Source organism: Phaethon aethereus (genome assembly GCF_964289735.1).
Source record: "Phaethon aethereus genome assembly, chromosome: 1".
In the NCBI taxonomy this organism is placed as follows: Eukaryota; Metazoa; Chordata; class Aves; order Phaethontiformes; family Phaethontidae; genus Phaethon; species Phaethon aethereus.
Window position 1 is genome coordinate 77791642 of NC_138575.1, and position 18378 is coordinate 77810019.

General features: G+C 41.0%; 1 protein-coding gene across 1 annotated transcript in view; it reads right to left on the reverse strand.

Moving 5' to 3' along the window:
- Window positions 1–7905: 7905 nt before the first annotated feature.
- The window catches only part of EFCAB6 (EF-hand calcium binding domain 6), a gene marked incomplete at both ends in the record, with an annotated part of 114063 nt that continues 103590 nt past the window's right edge, over window positions 7906–18378 (reverse strand). The window contains 5 exon segments of the mRNA XM_081999877.1: window positions 7906–8028; window positions 10416–10565; window positions 13035–13219; window positions 13650–13827; window positions 15715–15801. Of these exon segments, the coding sequence (XP_081856003.1) occupies window positions 7906–8028; window positions 10416–10565; window positions 13035–13219; window positions 13650–13827; window positions 15715–15801 (723 nt within the window).

An 18378-nucleotide genomic window follows, 5' to 3' on the forward strand; every position in this document is an offset into this window, starting at 1 on the left:
CCGGATGAAAATTTTCTGACAAAAAGGCTATTTCCAGCAGGAACAACATCTGCATCATGTCGCATCTTGATGGACAAGGAGAACTGGTTCACAGAATGAGGATGCTGAAGCAGCTTGGACTTATCAGCAGCCATGACTTTGATCACATCCACTGTGTGAATTTAAAATAGATAGAACAAGTCAGATAAACTCTTTGGCTTTCAAAAGGGCAATTTCACAAAGCCAAATAATAACACATCAGTTAGGAGAAAAAACATTTAAGCAGGTAAACATAGATGGTATTTGCAAACTGTTTAATCAAGTTTGCCAAAGAACAGTCCCAGAATCCAGAAACACCCAAACTAGTTTCAAAAAAAAAAACAAACATTTTTTTTTGAGGGTAAATAAAAGCAGACTGGGGAAGAAAAAAAAGATACCAAACTGATGAAGGGAGAAAGTTGGTAAGTTAAAAAGTGATAAGGAAAGCAAATGTACACAGGGAGTATCAATGGTTTGAAATGATTAAAAAAATACAAAAGCAAATGGGAATGGAAAATTCATCAACAGTATCATTAAAAAGGTGGACTTTTAAAATTAATATCTTTGCTGTATGCAGACAAAATGGCCAGGTGCTAGCAGGACATTACACACTGCTGGTGACCAAGTACTTCTAAGCCTAGGAGTCCTTAAACAGCATGTTAAACCTCAATTACCAAATTTTTTGAATCAGAACTTTGTATCGGAGAAGTTGGCTAAGGAGCTTTTTAAAGAGCTAATAATGAATTTTCAGACACGTTAGGACATGAGAGAAGTCTCAGCAGTCCAGAGAAAGCTGAAATTGTGCCAGTATTTTAAAAAAGGAAAGAGGATGGCCAAAGTGAGAGAGCGTTAGCCTGACTTTGATCCCCAGAAAAAAGCAGTGATGGGATTGATTGTGCAAGGCTTGAGTAATAAAGAATTAAAAGGGGCTAATAAAATTAAATGTTAATCAAGGTGGGTTTAAGTAAAATGGATCTTCTCAAACTAATTTGATGTCTTTTTATGAGATTACAAGTTTGGATGACAAATGAAATAGTGTTAAGGTAATAGACTTCTGTAAGGCACATGACTTGGCACCATTGCCTAGTATTTTGAGGAGGAAACTGGAATGATATGATTTCGCAGGGCACACGTTAAATGAATTAAATGTAATTAAATAAGGAATCATCTTTAAGAGGCTATATGTTTTGTAGGGTCCTCCAGGTAGTGGTTCCTGTCCCGACATGATTTAATTGCTAGATCTTGACCGGGAAACTTGCCTCCCCTCAAAAAAAAGGTGTTATTGAAACTTTTTCTAGATGAACCAAGTGTTGGACTGCAGGAAATACTGAATAGGACGGCTCATAGGTACAGCCTGATCTAGTTTTTTTTTAGAAAATGAAGTACAGCAAATTGGTCTACATTTCAGTATGGCCACGTACAAAGTTGTATGCCTAAACTGAAGGGTATGGGCCAGAGTGACTTTGCCTTGGGGAGAAGAGCTGCAAAAAAAAACCAAACCAAAAACAACTTGGATATGGGTCTGGCTGGCAGAAAGTGCCTGGTGTGCGCAGCCAGTGCCATGGCCAGAAGAGCAAATGCAGCAATTGAGTGGGCAAAGCTGGCAGAAAGAGGTTACATGTCCTCTGCATTTGGCATCCCTACAGCTGAGATTTGAAAACGCCCCGGTTTGAACATCTTTGACTCTAGCATGATTTTGAGAAGTTAGAACTAGCACCAGGAGGACCCATGGAAATTGGAAAAGGACTGGAAAATTTGCCCTAAAGGGGTGAAAATCTGGGAAGCTCACTCTATGTCTTGCTGAAAAAAGAAGAGGTTCAGGATGATTTCACCATGACCTGTATGTAACTGTGGGATGCACAAACTGGAAGCTGTACAGAGGCAAATTCATATCTGAAATAACATAATATTAAAAATACATATATATGTATTCATATGTATGTATATAGTGTTTTCATTACAAAAAGTGTAATCAGCCACTAAAACAACCTTTGAATGATTGCGCTGATTCTTTGCAACTAGTAATTTTAAAATCAAGATCTGATGTGTATCTTCAGACAAAAATTAATTATGGGAGTCCCATTCATTAAAGATAAACAAACAAACACCCATGTGAACCCTTTCAACCTAACTTATTGGGCTTTCAATCAGGCCCTGCCTTAATTATGGGGAATGCTGCAAAATGACCAGGGGCCAGGGTGCTTCCGCTCCTGTCGCCTCACCGGGACTGTGCAAACCACTGGAACCAAGAAAAACGCTCCTTTACCCAGACATGTCATTTCACACCCTGGCAGGCAATTAAAATGCAAATTAAAAATGTTAATTAGAACTGTTTCAACATCTATTCTAATGCACAAGATGGGAATTCTGTACAGTGTATGGAGAAAGATGCATTGTTCCTCGGGCAAAACCCTCCCGCCACTCTTGCTCTGGAGCGAGCAGAAATAGCTGCTACTTTTTTGAAAACCTGATTGCAGGGGAAAAAAAAAAAAAAAAAAACCAAAAGAAAAGAAAAGAAAAGTGCCGAGGTTTGATCCTGATCTCAAATGCTAGGATAAATTCACCGAAGCCAGGGAAGTCACGGTACGTTGCTGATTTAATGAGATCAGAATCAAGTCCTGTAAAAATACACTGAAGGAAGGTGGGAAAGGGTATCCACCCCAGAATGAAACTTCTGTGTTATACTATTTTTGCTATTCCCCCACTCTTTTTTTTTTTTAATTTCAGCCAATTTACATGTAGCGATAAAGCCAGACACTAGCGAATGTAAAGCTCCAACGCACTGGACAGCAGCTGGGGGACAACCTTGTTTCAGCAGGGATTCAGGAGGGAAGGAGAAGGCTGCACCATCGCACTCAGCCCCCACAGCTGAGCCCACACAGTACCAGAACCGTGTTTTTATAACTACATCGTCTCTGTAAATGCACGCTGGCAGGTCTCCTTTCAACATTAAATATGCAGTTGCTCCACTAAGGCTCATCCCAATACATCCTGATGTTTAAGACAACTTTCTTCCCGTTCCTACTTAAAATCTACCTACATCAAAGATGAAATTTGGATGCTCCCAGAGCTGTGATGAGGTTGTTTTTACAGCTATTTGAGCAGCGTGTTATACCTGCTTATTTGAGGATGATGATATTTGTATTGTTGCTAAGAATTCATGCCAGGCATAATTTTGGGGCGTTGTGAAGATATCATATTTGCATATTTTAAGTATTGATATAACACAAAATTCTTTTTATGACTCTTTTCACAGCATAATAATGCTCTTTCCATTGCATGACAGCCTTTAGCATAGAAAAATTCAAAAACAGAAGAAAATTAATTTTTAGAAAGTGGATTTTTTTTAATCTGATTTTCATTTCCTGTGTTTAGAGCATCCCTTACCGCTCATGACCTGCTGCATATCATCCAGATAAAAACAGTAATTGCACAGAGATATAGGCACTTCACACAGTAATGCCTTAATCAAACAAACGAAATGACTGCATTCTGAAGAAGTTTGACTTTCCCCTCTCCCGACAGCTCACTCTATTTCTAGCCTTGCAGGCTTTGCGCGAGCGGCTGATGTAAAAGATAGCCCATATGAACCTCTCCCTTCTTTCCTTTCTCTTCTGTCCCCTCGCCCAGCCCCAGCCCTCTCTCTGCCCTTCCCTACTTCTTCTTCCTTTGAGCACAGAGAGGCTCTATTTCTGCTCTCGCAGGCTCCACGCCAAGCCCTAGGATAGAAATAGCTGGTACAGCATCTACAGACCGCTCCTTCCTTCCCTCCCCTGACTGAATCCTGGCCTTCATTTCCCTTGGTCCCCCTCCCTCACGCTTCTAGCCAAGAGCCTTCCCGCCCCGCTCTGCTCCAAAAGGGCTCTCCTGGAGCTGCCCCCCCACAACCCAGCCCCTGCTTCTTGGCAGTAGCAGCAGGCTGGCCTCAGGGCAGGGGATTTGAAGAGGCCAAGTAGCTCAGGTGGGCTTGAGGATGTGCTAATGAGCAGCACATGTTACTGGTGAGCAGCCATATTTACAGGGGCTTCAAAGTGAGAAAAACCTAGGAGGAAAAAATAGGGGAGGAAGATAAATCCAGAGACAGGCACTGGCTCTTCTTCTGTAGTCTGATTCTATATGAAATTCACTTTCTGTATGGAAAGAGATATTTATACTGTATTTTAATTACCTGCACACCCTATGGTGCTTGGCTGGTGGGATTTTTTCTGCAGTGCAGGGTTGTGATGGCTGGTGCCAGCGGTGACCTGCTCCCTCTGGGACAGCTGCAGCTCGGGGACAGGCCAGTATTCCTTTGTGATGTTTCCTTACTGTAAAAAGGTTTTCTGACCAGTCGGAGTATGTAACATGGCAGTGGCGAGCTGGAGGTGCCTGTTTTCCAGCCACTGTCGGAGGCACCGGGTGCAAGCGGCTGTTCTGCGGAGGGACGTAGCAAGGAGCAGAACCTGGATGTGCAGGTGGGGAAGCAAGACGTGTCTGGTGGGCACGTGAGCTGGCAGCAACGTGAGGCTCCTCCGCAGCAGCGGATATGGTTAGCGAGTCTCCTTCAGTTAGCTTATTCTGCTCTGGAGTGAAGGAAAGAAAGCTTACGACGACGTTAAAACACTGCTGAAGGACCTGTTTTCCTTTTGCCGTTGCAAACCTTTTGTCTCCAGCGCCGGAGAGGCATGTGAGCAGTCACAGGGACCGCTGGTTTCAGGGACAGAGCAGCAGGGAAATGTTGGGCCTGGGTGGAAGGAGCTGGCACTGCTCTTGCAGGGAGCCGGTTGCTGCCCACAGCTGAGCTAACCCCTGGGGTCCTTGTCCGCCGCTCTCCAGGCGTTGCTGGAGAGGCTGCTGAGGGCGGACGTCTCCCCTGGTCACGGGGTGTGCTACAGCCAGGAGGCCACGCCACAGCCTCTGTGCCTGAGGGCAAACACCTCCCTTCCCAACGGCCGCCGCAGGACCTTTGGCGAGGGAAGTGGGAGACCTTGCTTAAGGACTTTTCTCCACTGAGCTGAGAAGAGGCATGTCTGGAGGGACCAGCCAGTGATGGCTCCCTGCGGCTTGATGGCTGGTGAGGGGCAGGGAGCAGGCCATCGCCTGCTGCTGCTGCGTTTTGGTGGCAGCAGAAGCCGCCTCTCAGGGAGCGCTGGCAGGGACCCATGCTCCCAAAATCCCTCTGAGGCTTTGTGCTCCTCGCCTCCTGCCCAAAGCAGCGGCCCAGCGGGTCGAGGGCAGCACGGCGGCAGCTGGGCTGGTGTCTCTGTGCCCCAGCTGCTGCTCCAGGGGCGACAGAGAAAATGGCGATCCTGAACAGGCTTGGGATCAACGTCCTCTGCTTGGAAATGAAATTTCTTAGCTTTGTGCTGATGTTTTTATTTTCTTAACCGCCTCAGCTTTGCCGCAGTGTTTACATACAGCAGCAGGAGGCCATTACCCTGGGATAATGCTCAATCCCACTGACATTACCTGCCTTGCAGTGGAAACACAGGGGATCTCTGCCAGGCTCTCCCGGCTGGGTGGTTGGCCCTGGTTTAGGGGGAATGGCTGGGAAAAAAAAAAAGCTCTCTTGTATTACAAAGCTTATCCATCCAGTTTGTGACTTTTAGTATGACAAATTACCTCAGTTATTTCAAAAAGCTGGGAGTTGAAATTCAATTGGGGTTTTTTTGAGGTTGGATAAACAGTTGGTAAGTGCCATCCCCGCCTTTAAGAACTCACTAAAAAAACAGCAGGATTTGATTTGTTTGTACAGCGAAAAGATTGTTCTTTAATCCCTGCCAGTCGAACTAATGAAAAATCCTCTGGCAGGATGTGTCAGGAAACCCAGAGACATCCACCGCCTCGCCTTTCCTGAAGGTGGTAGGTATCTGGAAAATGGCAGAGCAAGGAACACAACTCCCGCATCCTTTTGTGAAACGTGGTAGCTGCGCGGCATGCCAGAATGCAGCGCAAGGATGGAAGTCGTACTGTACTTGATATAAAATTGGACATTATCAAACAGGAGGTATAGGAGATTTCTTTTGAGGGGAAAAAAAAAGCTTCACACTAGTTACAAGGATAAAATTAAACAAAAATAGGATAACTGGATCTTAAGAGGGGCTAAACTGATCCCCCCCTTTGGGCTCAGCTCAGTTGCTGAAGCACAGCTACCTGCTGTGGTTTGAGATGCCCTCGGATGCTGGAGGCATCCTCGTGGGGCTGGCTGGTGTTAACGCAGGACCTGCCGGGGGGATAACCAGCTCATGCCTGGGCTCAGGCAGCTGAACCAGGAACAGCCCTTTTCAGTCACTTGCTGATATATGTACAGATATTCTTAAACCCCTCTGTTTTCTATTAAAGGAAATTTTTAATTGGTTAAATATGAGAGAACATCCTTAAATAATGGTAGTTGCAGGCCCCTCTGTTAATCAAATATCTAAGCATCAGTTTCAGGGACTTACAGATAGCTATTGGTTTTGGAAATAAGTCTAGCGAGCATTTTTTTATGTTACTATTTCAACTATATCCAATTCCAAATGTATTTATGTTGTAGTACAGTACAAATCTTGGAAGCAAAAAGAGGAACAATACAGAACACTCAACCTGAAACCTCCTCAATGCTTTTTACTCAAAATCTGCAAAATATCTCCTGAAAAACTCCAAATGCAATGAAATATTTTCTCAGAAAACCGTGCATTGATGTTCTGCACTGGGAACCGTTCAGATTCATCGCAATAGTTCACCTGTTCACTAGAAATAATAAGAAAACCAGGATTACGTTCCTCTGCCTTTTCCCATTTCAAAGATGTTCCTTGAGACACATATATATGTGCTTTTGTACATGTATAACATGCTTTCTTATTTTTTTCTTAATTTTTGTTGACTTATCTTTGTATGTTACCTGGGAGAAAGACAGGCACAAAATAAGTACAGATGATGAGGACAAGGCTCTTCTGATGAAAACTAATTCAGGAACTAGACAGTGGAATATTTATCTAACAATTCTTCAGAGCAGGTAAGAGTTTAATTGTTGATATAATTCCAGGAAGCAGGCTCTGATCGTTGCATTATCCTTTAATTACCACAAGAGTTCAACAGTCAAACAATTATCTTTTTATTTCCTCACCAAGGTGTAAGTACCTCACAAGCTATTAGAACAGATCTTTTTCTAGAACTGGGAAATCTAACCAGAAGTTTTACTTGCAGTTTACTGTGTAATGTATAAATATATATATATATATAGTATCCTTAAAAATAAACCTCAAGGCTAACATTGGGAATATTTCTCTGCAGTTAAGAAGCCAATGTTTATTGGGAAAGTAGATACTTTTTTTTCTACAGCCTTCATCACAGTTTAGAACAATTTTAACAGAGGAAGGTGTGGTGTCCACACACAGTTGACATCTGCTCAAATTTCAATGGCTGGTGCAAATTAACATGTCTTTGACAGTGCAAATACGGCACTGCAAGTAGAGAAAAAAAAATGCACCAAGAAATGGTATGATTTTTTTTGAATAATGAAGGATAACGTATTAAAAGTAATACACTTGGAAAATGACAGCTGAGGAAATTGAATAGTATGCCTTGTAAACCTTTTTACTGAAGTTAAGAGTATGTCATTAATAAAAAGCGTAAAATTATAAAAAAAGAATTTCCTTAGATGAATTGCTTTTGGAGATGTCTTAGGAAGCATTATTTTGATAATGTTAATTGTTGTATTTTTCTTTTTTGATAAATGGATTATGCAAAATTAATTCCATCACAGTGTAGATATAATCCACAACACAGGACCACTGTCAGAATTTTAAAGTATTTTGAGTTTTCTAATGAATAGATACAAAAAAACCCATACTCAATTAATTTATTAGTTTGAAATTATAAGTCAGTCACTGTCTTTATCTACTGTTTCCTGCATTTAACCAAATCCTACTGTATGAATGCCCAGAGAAAATCATTATAGGATATTTTTGAAGACAAAATTTTATCATAATATTCCAAAATGTTGAATAACTCCACTTCAGTTAGGTCAATGCAGTAGTCATGAAGAACCTACAAAAGACAGAGAGAACTTTAAAACTTATTCCAGTGCTTTGGGAGAGCAAGAAGTAAAAACATTAGTTTCTATTGCTAAGATTTCTTTGTAAAGTAACTTGGTGATTCAGCTCCACCCTGTCTTAGGTTTCTCAGAATATTAGAAAATCAAACCTTCTTTTATCATCTCTTACTCTGCCCATGCCAATACTGGCCCTCTGGGTTGCCTAGTTGAACACCTGCATACCCAGGGGGTTTTGTCCACTAGCCCAACTAGCTCTTGCCTGAGGGAGCATTGTGAAATGGGGAGCACCCATGTGCATAGAAGCTAATTTACAAAATGTGCATGTTTAAAAGGCTTTCATGCTATCTGAAGATGAGGTGAAGAGGTGGAATATCTTCCTTTCTGTCGTCCTTCATTGATCTGCAGCCTTTGCATCTGGGGAAACAGAAGGAATAATCTAGTCACTCAAACTGTGCAAACCCCTATGTATATAATAATGCCCATGGTGCACTCCATACTTTTAATTTCCATGGGACAAATGATCAGCCTGTAAGCATGCTTTCCTAACACTTCAGTGAGAACCCAACTTGAACAGGATGCATCTGGTTCACCTGATGCTAAAAGCCAGGTTAGATACTTGCACCTTTCAAACATTTCACCTGGTGCGTTTTTCAGCACTTCAACAGTATTAAAACATTTTCTTTCATGTCAGGGTATTGAGAACAATGCATTAATTTCTGAGGATTACTTCTGGTTTTAGACACACTTGGGAATTTAAACTCTGAAAGTTACCAGCAACACGGTGTGTCCTTGTGTGCTATGCCAGTTGTCATTAGTTTTCTGGCAAACTTGGATTAATCCGCCCCTTTCCCTCTTAACAGCTCAGCATCAGAAATCACTAATGACCCCTTGCAGATAGTACAGCCATAAATAGCAGTGTTACTGGAGTTGGTAGCAAGCTAATTTCCCCGTTTCAGTAAATGAAGTTACCTAGGAGATAAGGGGATCTGTACCTCCACAAATCACTTGATATCTTGTCAAACAGCAGATTAACACTTTTGTAGTAGGATTTTGGAACTGGGGATTGCTTCTTGATCTAGATCCATGAAGAGTTTTTTGCTTGTGGTTTTTTTTTTTTCCTTAGCTTACATCATGTCAAGAAGCTTGATTTGAAAGTTGTTGACATTGCTTTAACTTGAAATGGTAATCATCACATGTCTTACAGGAATATGAAAAATTAAGAACAAATGCAATGAGCCTGATCTTCACTCCTTCCCTGAGCCTGGTCTGCTCAGTGCCCAAGCAGTGAGAAATCTGCAGTGATAAACAGGGAGCCTCAGGCACAAAGTTGATACGGCCACATTGATGCGTCTTGCTCCTCAGCCTTTAGAGAGGGACAGGCAGGGACCTGGGTTTCAGCTGTGCGACAGTGCCAGAACATATCACATTCCCACCAGTCCTAAATAAGTGCAGATTTAAAAGAGCAGTTCTGTGACTCGTATAATGAAGCAAGCTGGCTTCCTACAGCTCCGGGGGAAGGGGAGCATCAGAAACACACCTTATTTTTGCTTATTGCAGTCAAGCATTTGTTTTCTGTGATTGAGCATCCTGTCTGCTAGTTGATTTTTTTTTTTTTGAAGTTGTAGTGATACCAAGGGGTGTCCTAATGCACACAGCATTAAATGGGTTTACGGCCCCACTCTATTGGGTTTTTTTCTTGCAGTTGAATAGTAAATATTCAGAATTACTCCAGAACTGATAGTGATTATTATTCCTAGTTAAAACAGTGTCAAAGGTTTTGAAATCAGTAAAGCTAAGCAAAAATTAAACTCCCCATGGATCTAGATGAAGAATTGTTGATATCCAGAACACACAGGTGTATTTGCTGTTTGAAGAGATAAGAGGTGCCTAAATATTTGCAGAGGATACAGATCCCTTGCCTGGTACAAAATTATGCTGCACACCAAAGAGCAAAGAGAGGAACAAGAAACAGAGGCTCGCAAATGAGGATTACTTGTGGTCTCTTCTAAATGTGGAATGCGTTCACTAGTTGGGGTGTTGCAGGATCCTGTAGCTGTAGCAGTGCCTGTAGGGAGACCTACCAGAAGGTATGCTTCTATTCCATTCCCATGTGTTTGTGAAAGGTTTGCATTTAAACTTTGTATAAGGACTAAGGTTTTTCTGTTTTATTTATTCAGGACCCCACCAAGACCTCAGACCCCACGGAAGTGTAATTGCATGTGGAGAAAGATTACTGTGAGGAATGGTCAGAGCTGAAGTCACAGAGGGGAGCCATGATGAGTTTATATGCTCTAGTTCAGTACCATTTTTCAGAAAATTTTCAATCAGGAAGCTTAGATACCTGTAATTTTCTGACTATTATTTGCTAAATGCAACTTACTTGTCTGAAATCTGCGATACTTAACAGTCCAGTACGACTTTCATCATAGGATTTAAAAGTTTGCTTCATTGGTCTCCAGCAGTGCAGGATCTGGGGCTGAATTCTCAGCATTGTGCTGAAGAAAGATGTGGTTTGTGGTCCAGGACTCAGCTAACAAAGTTGGATGAGAAAGACTTGCATTTACTAACAGCATCATGAACACAACTGGGCACAACTATAATGCAGAATGAAAAGATGTTGGACTGTAATACTGCCTTAATCTGCCACTGGCTGATGAATAGTTGTTTACAAATTATTGCAAGATACTGTTTACACAAGATTATTTTAACCTATAAAATGTTGATATTCTTGGGAAATGCAGATGGTACATTTACTTAATCACTGTCAAAGCCCTAACTTTATTATTTGAAACTGATTCTGAAGTCAGTGTTACTTCTGCTCAGAGCTCAGTGCTTTCACATGTATTATGCTTGCCCTTGTGTCAACTGCCTCTTTCCGTCTTTCCGTCACTCTTAATTCTCTGTGGTGTTCATTTTTTCAGAGTGGAATTTTTGCTTAAAGGTGACTGAATGCATAAGCCAACTGTGGGAGCAGTATGGTATTTATTTAAGAATAAACAAAACCCTACTGTACACTTTCTTCCAGCACATAAAATATCTTGTAACCAGTTTTTGAACATTTTTATGGTTCCACAGCTGGACCATAGGGTTAATTTTCTTTGGGACATGTGGCCTGTTGTTTTAGCCTGGCTAAATCTGTTACATTGGTATACCCTGATCACACAAACTGGGGAACTATTCATTAAGGCAAAATTAATTCCACTTGTACAAAGCTTTAACACTGGAGTGATGAGTAAAGGACTTTGGGGAAAAGTCAACAAGGTCCAATCTACCTTCTCTACTACCTTTTTAAAAAAAACAACTAAAACATACCCATCTCAGCTTCCCCCTGTGCTCTCCCGGCATTTATTATTGTTATTGTGTGCCAGTTGCACATGTCACTGGAGTCTCTACATGCATCTCCTTGTGAAGGAAATGTACAGTTGACTTCATACATCTGCTACATGCACACAGAGGCTGTGCTGCACCTACATGTGCTGTATGAACCTTGGGGCAGCTGTACCATTTTTCTGTGCTTTTGGGGTATTCTTCCAACAGACTGTGCAGCTGAGGAATGAGTGGGTAAATGAATAATGCATTTTCCAACCCAAAGTACTGAGTTCTCTTGAGAGCTGATGGAAGGGAAAGGGCGCTTTACGATGACTTCAACTTGGGTTGTTTTTGTAGCTCAGAGCCTGGATGCTTCCATGAAACCCTAGGCCAGTGTTTCAAGCCTTTGAAAAAAAGAAGGAATTATGCCTGACACTCCAAAAAAAGTTTGTTTTTTATGATTTCTTTTGATCTGTATACATCCTATGTGGAATGGAGTGAGCAATTTATGAGGAAATTTCACTCTGAATATTACATTATACAAAGGTGCTCAGAACATGGACTGAGACCTTCATTGTTTTTTCCAAATGAAATAAATAAAATAAAAATCGAGACTACTACATAGGGACTTAAAAATTACTGCTTTATCCACTCCAGAATACTGGTATGGAATTTTACAGCATCAAATTTGTGTATAAAAGAAACCTTATGTAAGATAATGAAGTTCTTTGATACAAAATTTAATAGTTTTACCTTACTCTCCCTACTGTTAGTGAATACTTGATAATTCCTAATGATACTATCTTCATACCCTGGTAGCAATCTGTTTGTTTCACATCTGAAAACAGTTTGGTAATGTAATTTCTCTATGAAATGCTGCTACTAACCATATCTAAACTAATTAGGCACAATCAGAAACAGCCTAAAAATGCAGCAGGCTTGCTGAATGAGCAGATTTGGAATTTGGCACTGTTCCTACTACATAACTTGATTGGGATGCTATTACCAACACCTTTCTTTCTGGGCCACGAGAGCCAGATTTCTGTGTCTCTTCTGATCTTTCCTGCCCTAGAGCAGTACTGTGGGCAGAGGGGAACAGCCTCTGTGTAGCTGCCTTGCTGGGACTCTTTTGCCTCTTTATTGCAGCTTGGGGAGCTGGTATGTGTGGCAGGGAGAGCTGTGAGGGCACAGTGTGTGCTGACCAGTCCTGGCTACAGGATGTGTTTAATGGCCATTAACAGCAGTGCAAGTAAGAGCTTCCTCTGGGCTTTTCTTACAGTGCAGGGTATGGAGCAGAGGGATAGTTTGCTGACAAGGTCTCTAGTCAGGGCCATCCCAAGACACAGCCCATGCACTTTTTATTTCTACGTTGTTTTTTATTCAGTTCAACAAGAGCTCTTAAACCATTGGCTCCTATGGATGGTTTTCTATTTGGAATTATTATCCACATTTTAGCAAATTTGTCCAATTTACCATATAACCTGGACATACAGAACATTATTCCAGAGAGTTAAATACTTCAGTTGAAGGAGGTACCAAATGAATACTAGGCAACTAATATCATGGGATTAAATAAGAGAAAGAAAAGCTCCTGCATAAAGTGACTATAGAAACAGGCCATGAAATATCCTATCAGTACAGCAGAAACGGCAAAAAATAAGAATTTTGATTTTAAGTGCTTTGTACCTACTGGCTTTTGTGGCTTCTGTATAATCACCCTCTGTAGCAGTGAGCTTTCCTGTGGTTTGAGCAACAAGATACAACTCTGAAGGAAGTCATAGTGTGCAAGTCTTCTATTTTTCTTTAAATCATATTTTGTTGTTATTTGGTTAATTTCCCCTTCACTTAAATCCAAATTGAACTTCTCTGCTATATCTGAAATGCAAAGAAAGTATTCATTTTGTCATTCTTAAAAATAGCCAATCATTGTCCCATGTTCACAATTTTTAGCAGGACTATGTTGACAGGCCATCAGTTGCAGTGACTGCTGCATAAATGCTATGCAGATCTTGCTGTATGCAGGTATATGCATATGCCTTCACTTATGGTGTGGCAGTTCACATTTTACAGGGTTTCAGAGGACTGATAACATGTCATTTTGATTTTAAATGCAGAAGAAGTACTCCTTGACATTAACTGAGATAAGAGATCTGAAGCTAACGTGTTCTGCAATAGCAGGGTGGTACCTGGAGCCATCATGCAGTGGATGTCACACTAGAGGCCAGATGTTCCTATGGCTGGGACACCAGAAAGAAAACAGAATGCATCTGAAAATGAATAAAGCACTTTTCAGATGGTAACAAACCTAGGAAGTCTGACACTGGGATTTCTCCTAGCTTGCTGACATCCTTCTCTTTGCATACTTTCAGTATGCCTCTCCAGGAATGTTGGATGTTCTTTCTTATCTTATTTTCTATTGTTTCACAGTTAAGGATAGGTGCAGAACAAGTTGTTGTTGTCTGAGGACGACTGGATGCTGGTATCTAAAAGAAGGAGATAACAGATTTTTCCATTGAGTTTTACTGGTTGTGTAGACAAGCCACCAGATGACAAATCCAGTTTCTGGTCTTCCAGATTTGAGGTTAATGTACCTTTTGAGCCACTTCTAAGTCTGATTTGAATTGTGTCTGCAAAACTGTAGATAAGAATGTGAGAACACTCTTTGTGTCAAAATGATGCTATTCATTTAATGGGCCTTAATCACTTTTTCTTTATTTAGCTTAATTTGTAAATCATTTATCATTTCTCCAAACTTTCTTATTAAATGGCATGAATCTGTGTTCAAAAAAAAAAAGCTACTTGGCTATCTTAGAACAAACAAACCAGTGCAAAGTCACTGAATTACAAAATAACATTGCTTTGATTTGTTATTGGGAGAACTCCTGGTCCTATGCAAAGCCACAGAAGGAATAATGTGAGAGGATCCTGGTGCTCAGTGTCTTTTTGATTGCTGCCTCAGCAGTGCTATGGGTGAGCTGGAAGCAAAACCTCAGCCTACCACTGGACAATATGTGCACAAATGGTATTTATGCTTCTAAATCCAATGTATAATCTCCTTATTTAGTGAGATTTCCCAGCCCTCTTTTGAGGGTCTCACTGGTGCAGACTTGCTGAGGCCTCACACACATTTCCATGCAATGAATGCTGCAGGAACATTCATCCTGATTGGTGTGCAGGCTGGCCAGGGTCTTTCCAACAGCCATGAATTTGGGGAGACTTAAGTTCCCTTCCTATTGTCTTATACTACCCAATCTAGCATTCAGAGGCAGTAACGAGGAATTTTCCATTGCTTTCTCTGGGAACTGGATCAAAGCATGATGGATGCATGTAGCTAGTTGTCTGAGCTTTTCAAGAAAGAACCTATAGTTAATGCAATAATTGAGTGAGCAATGGGCCAATGTTTAGATTTACCAACCCTGACAAGTTGTTTGCATCTTTAATTTGCTCAATCTGTTATTTCTTTTTCAGTATCTAAACACCTCCATGTAGAAGTAGTCAGAAAATCCAAGCATGTTCCAAGCACGGAATAATTCCAAGTATTTTATTTTTCTGTTTTAAGTTTGGTTGTAGCTAAAGAACATGGAATAGGTAGGTGCAGCTCCACAAGGGAGATATTTAATCTTTCTGCCTGTAATGATTTCCCCACCTTTCTTTGAATTCTATCACTAGGGTAAGAGGCCAGCATGGCAGTGGAAAGGACCAAAGTGCATTATTGACATGAAGTATATGTATGGATGCAAAAATGAAGCAAAACTACTGCGTTCCTAATCTGCTGCTTTTACTTCTCTCAGATCACTGGCCTTCATGGCAAGTCTATCAGACTATCAGGCATTAGCAGCTATAATTTGGCATCCACCAGAAAACAGATAAGACCACCAGGATGTTATTGGACAGGCCAACAAATACCTATTAGAAAACTGGAATTGCCAATCCTAGCTTTGTCGGATGACCACAGATATGTGTATGATAATAGCATTTATACTGATACCAATTTATTCCAAGCAGGGAATGTTATTGGTATAAATTGACATATATCCTTTGACTTCAGTGGAGCTACTGTCTGGCCCAATTTTTGTCAGTGTAACAGAGGTTTGCAAGTTACCTAATTTGCTTATTGACATTGCTTATGGGCAATCAATAGGAATACCTGCACTGAATTCCACAGGTGTTACTTTCAGCCTATGCACAGAAGTGAAAATCCAGAAAATTCATAAAACAACCACACTTATGCTCTTTTGCCCTGCTAGAGAAGATTGTGTCTTGGGACTTTCAGGCTGAGAAGACATGCGTGGGTCCTGCACAGCATAGGTGGCTGGCTTGGTAGAAGTTGCAGAAGTAGTTGCACTGGAAGTGCTTGATGACATCATTACATGTTCCAAGCTAAACTTCTTCAAGAAGTCCTGATACTTCAAGCATCCACCAGCACTGCCATCCACTGTCTTCCAAAGATTTTCAAGCTAATGAAGAAGCAAAAGATGACTTTTGTAAATACTAGTTTTACAACAACATAATCCCCTTATGTACTAAGGATGTGACAAAACATATCAAAAAGAAAGGGAGAGGATGACTTGGAATAGAAGGAATCCTAGGGCCCATCTTATTAAAAAGAAATCACAGTTTCTCTGCAGAAGCCTACACAAGGCTGGGAAAACAATATGAAAGTATTTCTGCAGGACATTTTTTAATTGAATTGGGTCCTTAGTGTGCCATTTAAGCTACTAAACCCTGTGATTAGACATAGTGATTGAGCTGAAGTATAGAAGAATAACACTTTAACATGAGATGTAAATCAAATACATGGTGCACCTGTATCCTGGCTAAATACCATTGAGGCAAATTTCTCATGCTATCAGGTGCACCTAAGTTATACCACCATCTCAGGAGGCCATTAAGGTTCCTCAGTTATTGTATTTGCATCAACTAATTATTTCACCTGGAGGGCAAAATGAATCAGCATGAAAGAACATAGCATGAAATCTTTACAGCCTTTAGAATCACATATAGTTATGATCTATGGCCAGGAACTGTACCTTTACAATACAGCCAGCCTACAGAAAACCTGGGCCCAGCTGCTGATACCCTTGCTTCTGCTGCCCATGGAGGTCCTTGTGGCTGCTTGGCTCAACACAGCCCAGGTAGCCCACCCTCCAGGCTACATATGGAATCAAGGACAAGGCTGGGATGATTTCCCACTGAATAGCATTTTATTCAGTAAATCACTGCACTAAATTAAATGGGACCACTCATGATATAGCTACTAATCGAAGCAAGGATTATCACAGCCTGCCCTTAAATGAGCTGCACTCATTTCACAAGTGTTTCAAGAGCCATCAGTATGCCTTTTTAGGGTCTTCATTATTGATTTTTAATATAAATCTAATTGGGAACCTCAGATTGCTTTTGATTTGATTTTTTTTGGCAGAGATTTAAACCCTAAAGGAAACTAGTCACCTCTTTGATGCATGTGCCAAATTGCAGTCAAACTTCAAAAGGGCAAAGGATACATTTTGAATTTCCTTTCAACTTTCCCCCACTGGCCTGGCTGCTACCACATTATGAATTATAAACAATTCTATTTTGCGCTTGTGATTATACTTCACAGTTCATACAAGGATCTCAAAGTGTATTACAAACTTCAATTAACTAGAACAATACCCTGATGAGCTGGGTTAGCTATAGTTAGAAACTATTTCAACACCCAACAAAGTTTAGCCATTTGGGGGATTGCAGATAGTTCAAGCAAGTCAAGGGACTTCAAGCAGAGAGGAGAAAAGTGCCTGTGATAAGGAGGGGGATGTCAGTCAGCAAGATATTAATCGACACATTGCTTGCAGCATTGTTTACCATCCTTAGCCTTTTATGAAAAAGGTCACAGTATCAGAACTTCCCAAGACCAAGAATCCAAACTTCAGGAAGAAATTCTTCATCCACTACTTGAAACAGATTCCAGCTGGGCCTTCTTAATAACAAACAGTAAGTGGCCATCATCCAAAGAAGGATAAAAGAGGACATTTTTATAGTCATCTAGACTATGACTATTAGTAACACTTCCATAACAACTCTGAGCAGTGACAACAGCCTGAACAACAGGGGTTTGGATTAGCAGTGGCAAACCCTGTACCCAGATTGGAAGGCTCTCCTGGGGCATCTTCATATAGATATACGTAGGCATATCTTTGAGAAGCCTGTCAAAATCAAAATATCTCTGGAGATACAGGGCTTGAGTCTCACTCACACTGAGGCTGCTGCTTATATAAATGAGGCTCCTCAGGCCTGCTTCTCATTGCTATTATGGATGACAGTTTCTATCAAATTTTTTTTCTTCACTTGTCTGAAGTATGTTTTTAAGTATAAAATAGCTCCTGTGTCCCTTCTCTGCTTCTTGAGTGTAAAGTAGACAGGATCTAGTCTGGAGGACTCTTCAGCTGGAGATGCCTGCCTTACTGCTTCCAAAAGAGAAAAAAAACGAGATTTTTCACAGCCCAGGAAGGTGTACATTCTCCTGCCTCAGTCAGGGCTCAGCCATGAGCTCACCCTGGTGCTTCTGCTTAGTGGTTCACAAAGATGAAGAAAGAGTGTCACCACATTTTCACTTTTGTTTTCACCTGGTGTTGAGGCTCCAGGTTCAGATCTGGCACTTGCACTTGGTACCCTACCAGAAGTGTGGCCACTAGGAATAGAGCGCACAGGCCATTTGGGTTTTTTTCTAGTATTTTCAAAGGGGAAGTGGAAAAATATTTTTTTTTCAGTGCTTTCATCTGTACCTTTAAACATGCGTAGCAGTGCCTGATAACATGGTAGACTGTGCAGCCTCTTTGCTGTAATTACAAGCAAGCCCTGCTCCTGTCTGCAATTTATAGTAAAAAATGCTGGACCAAGAAATCAGAGGGTATATCTGCAATGAGCAAAGTACCAAAATAATTTTCTCTAGTGCAGACATGTGTATGAGTTTGGAGGCTCCGTGTCTTGTCTTTCAGTTTGCTGCCAAATGGCACTGATGCACTCATGAGCATGAAGGTTAGACTGTTAAATGA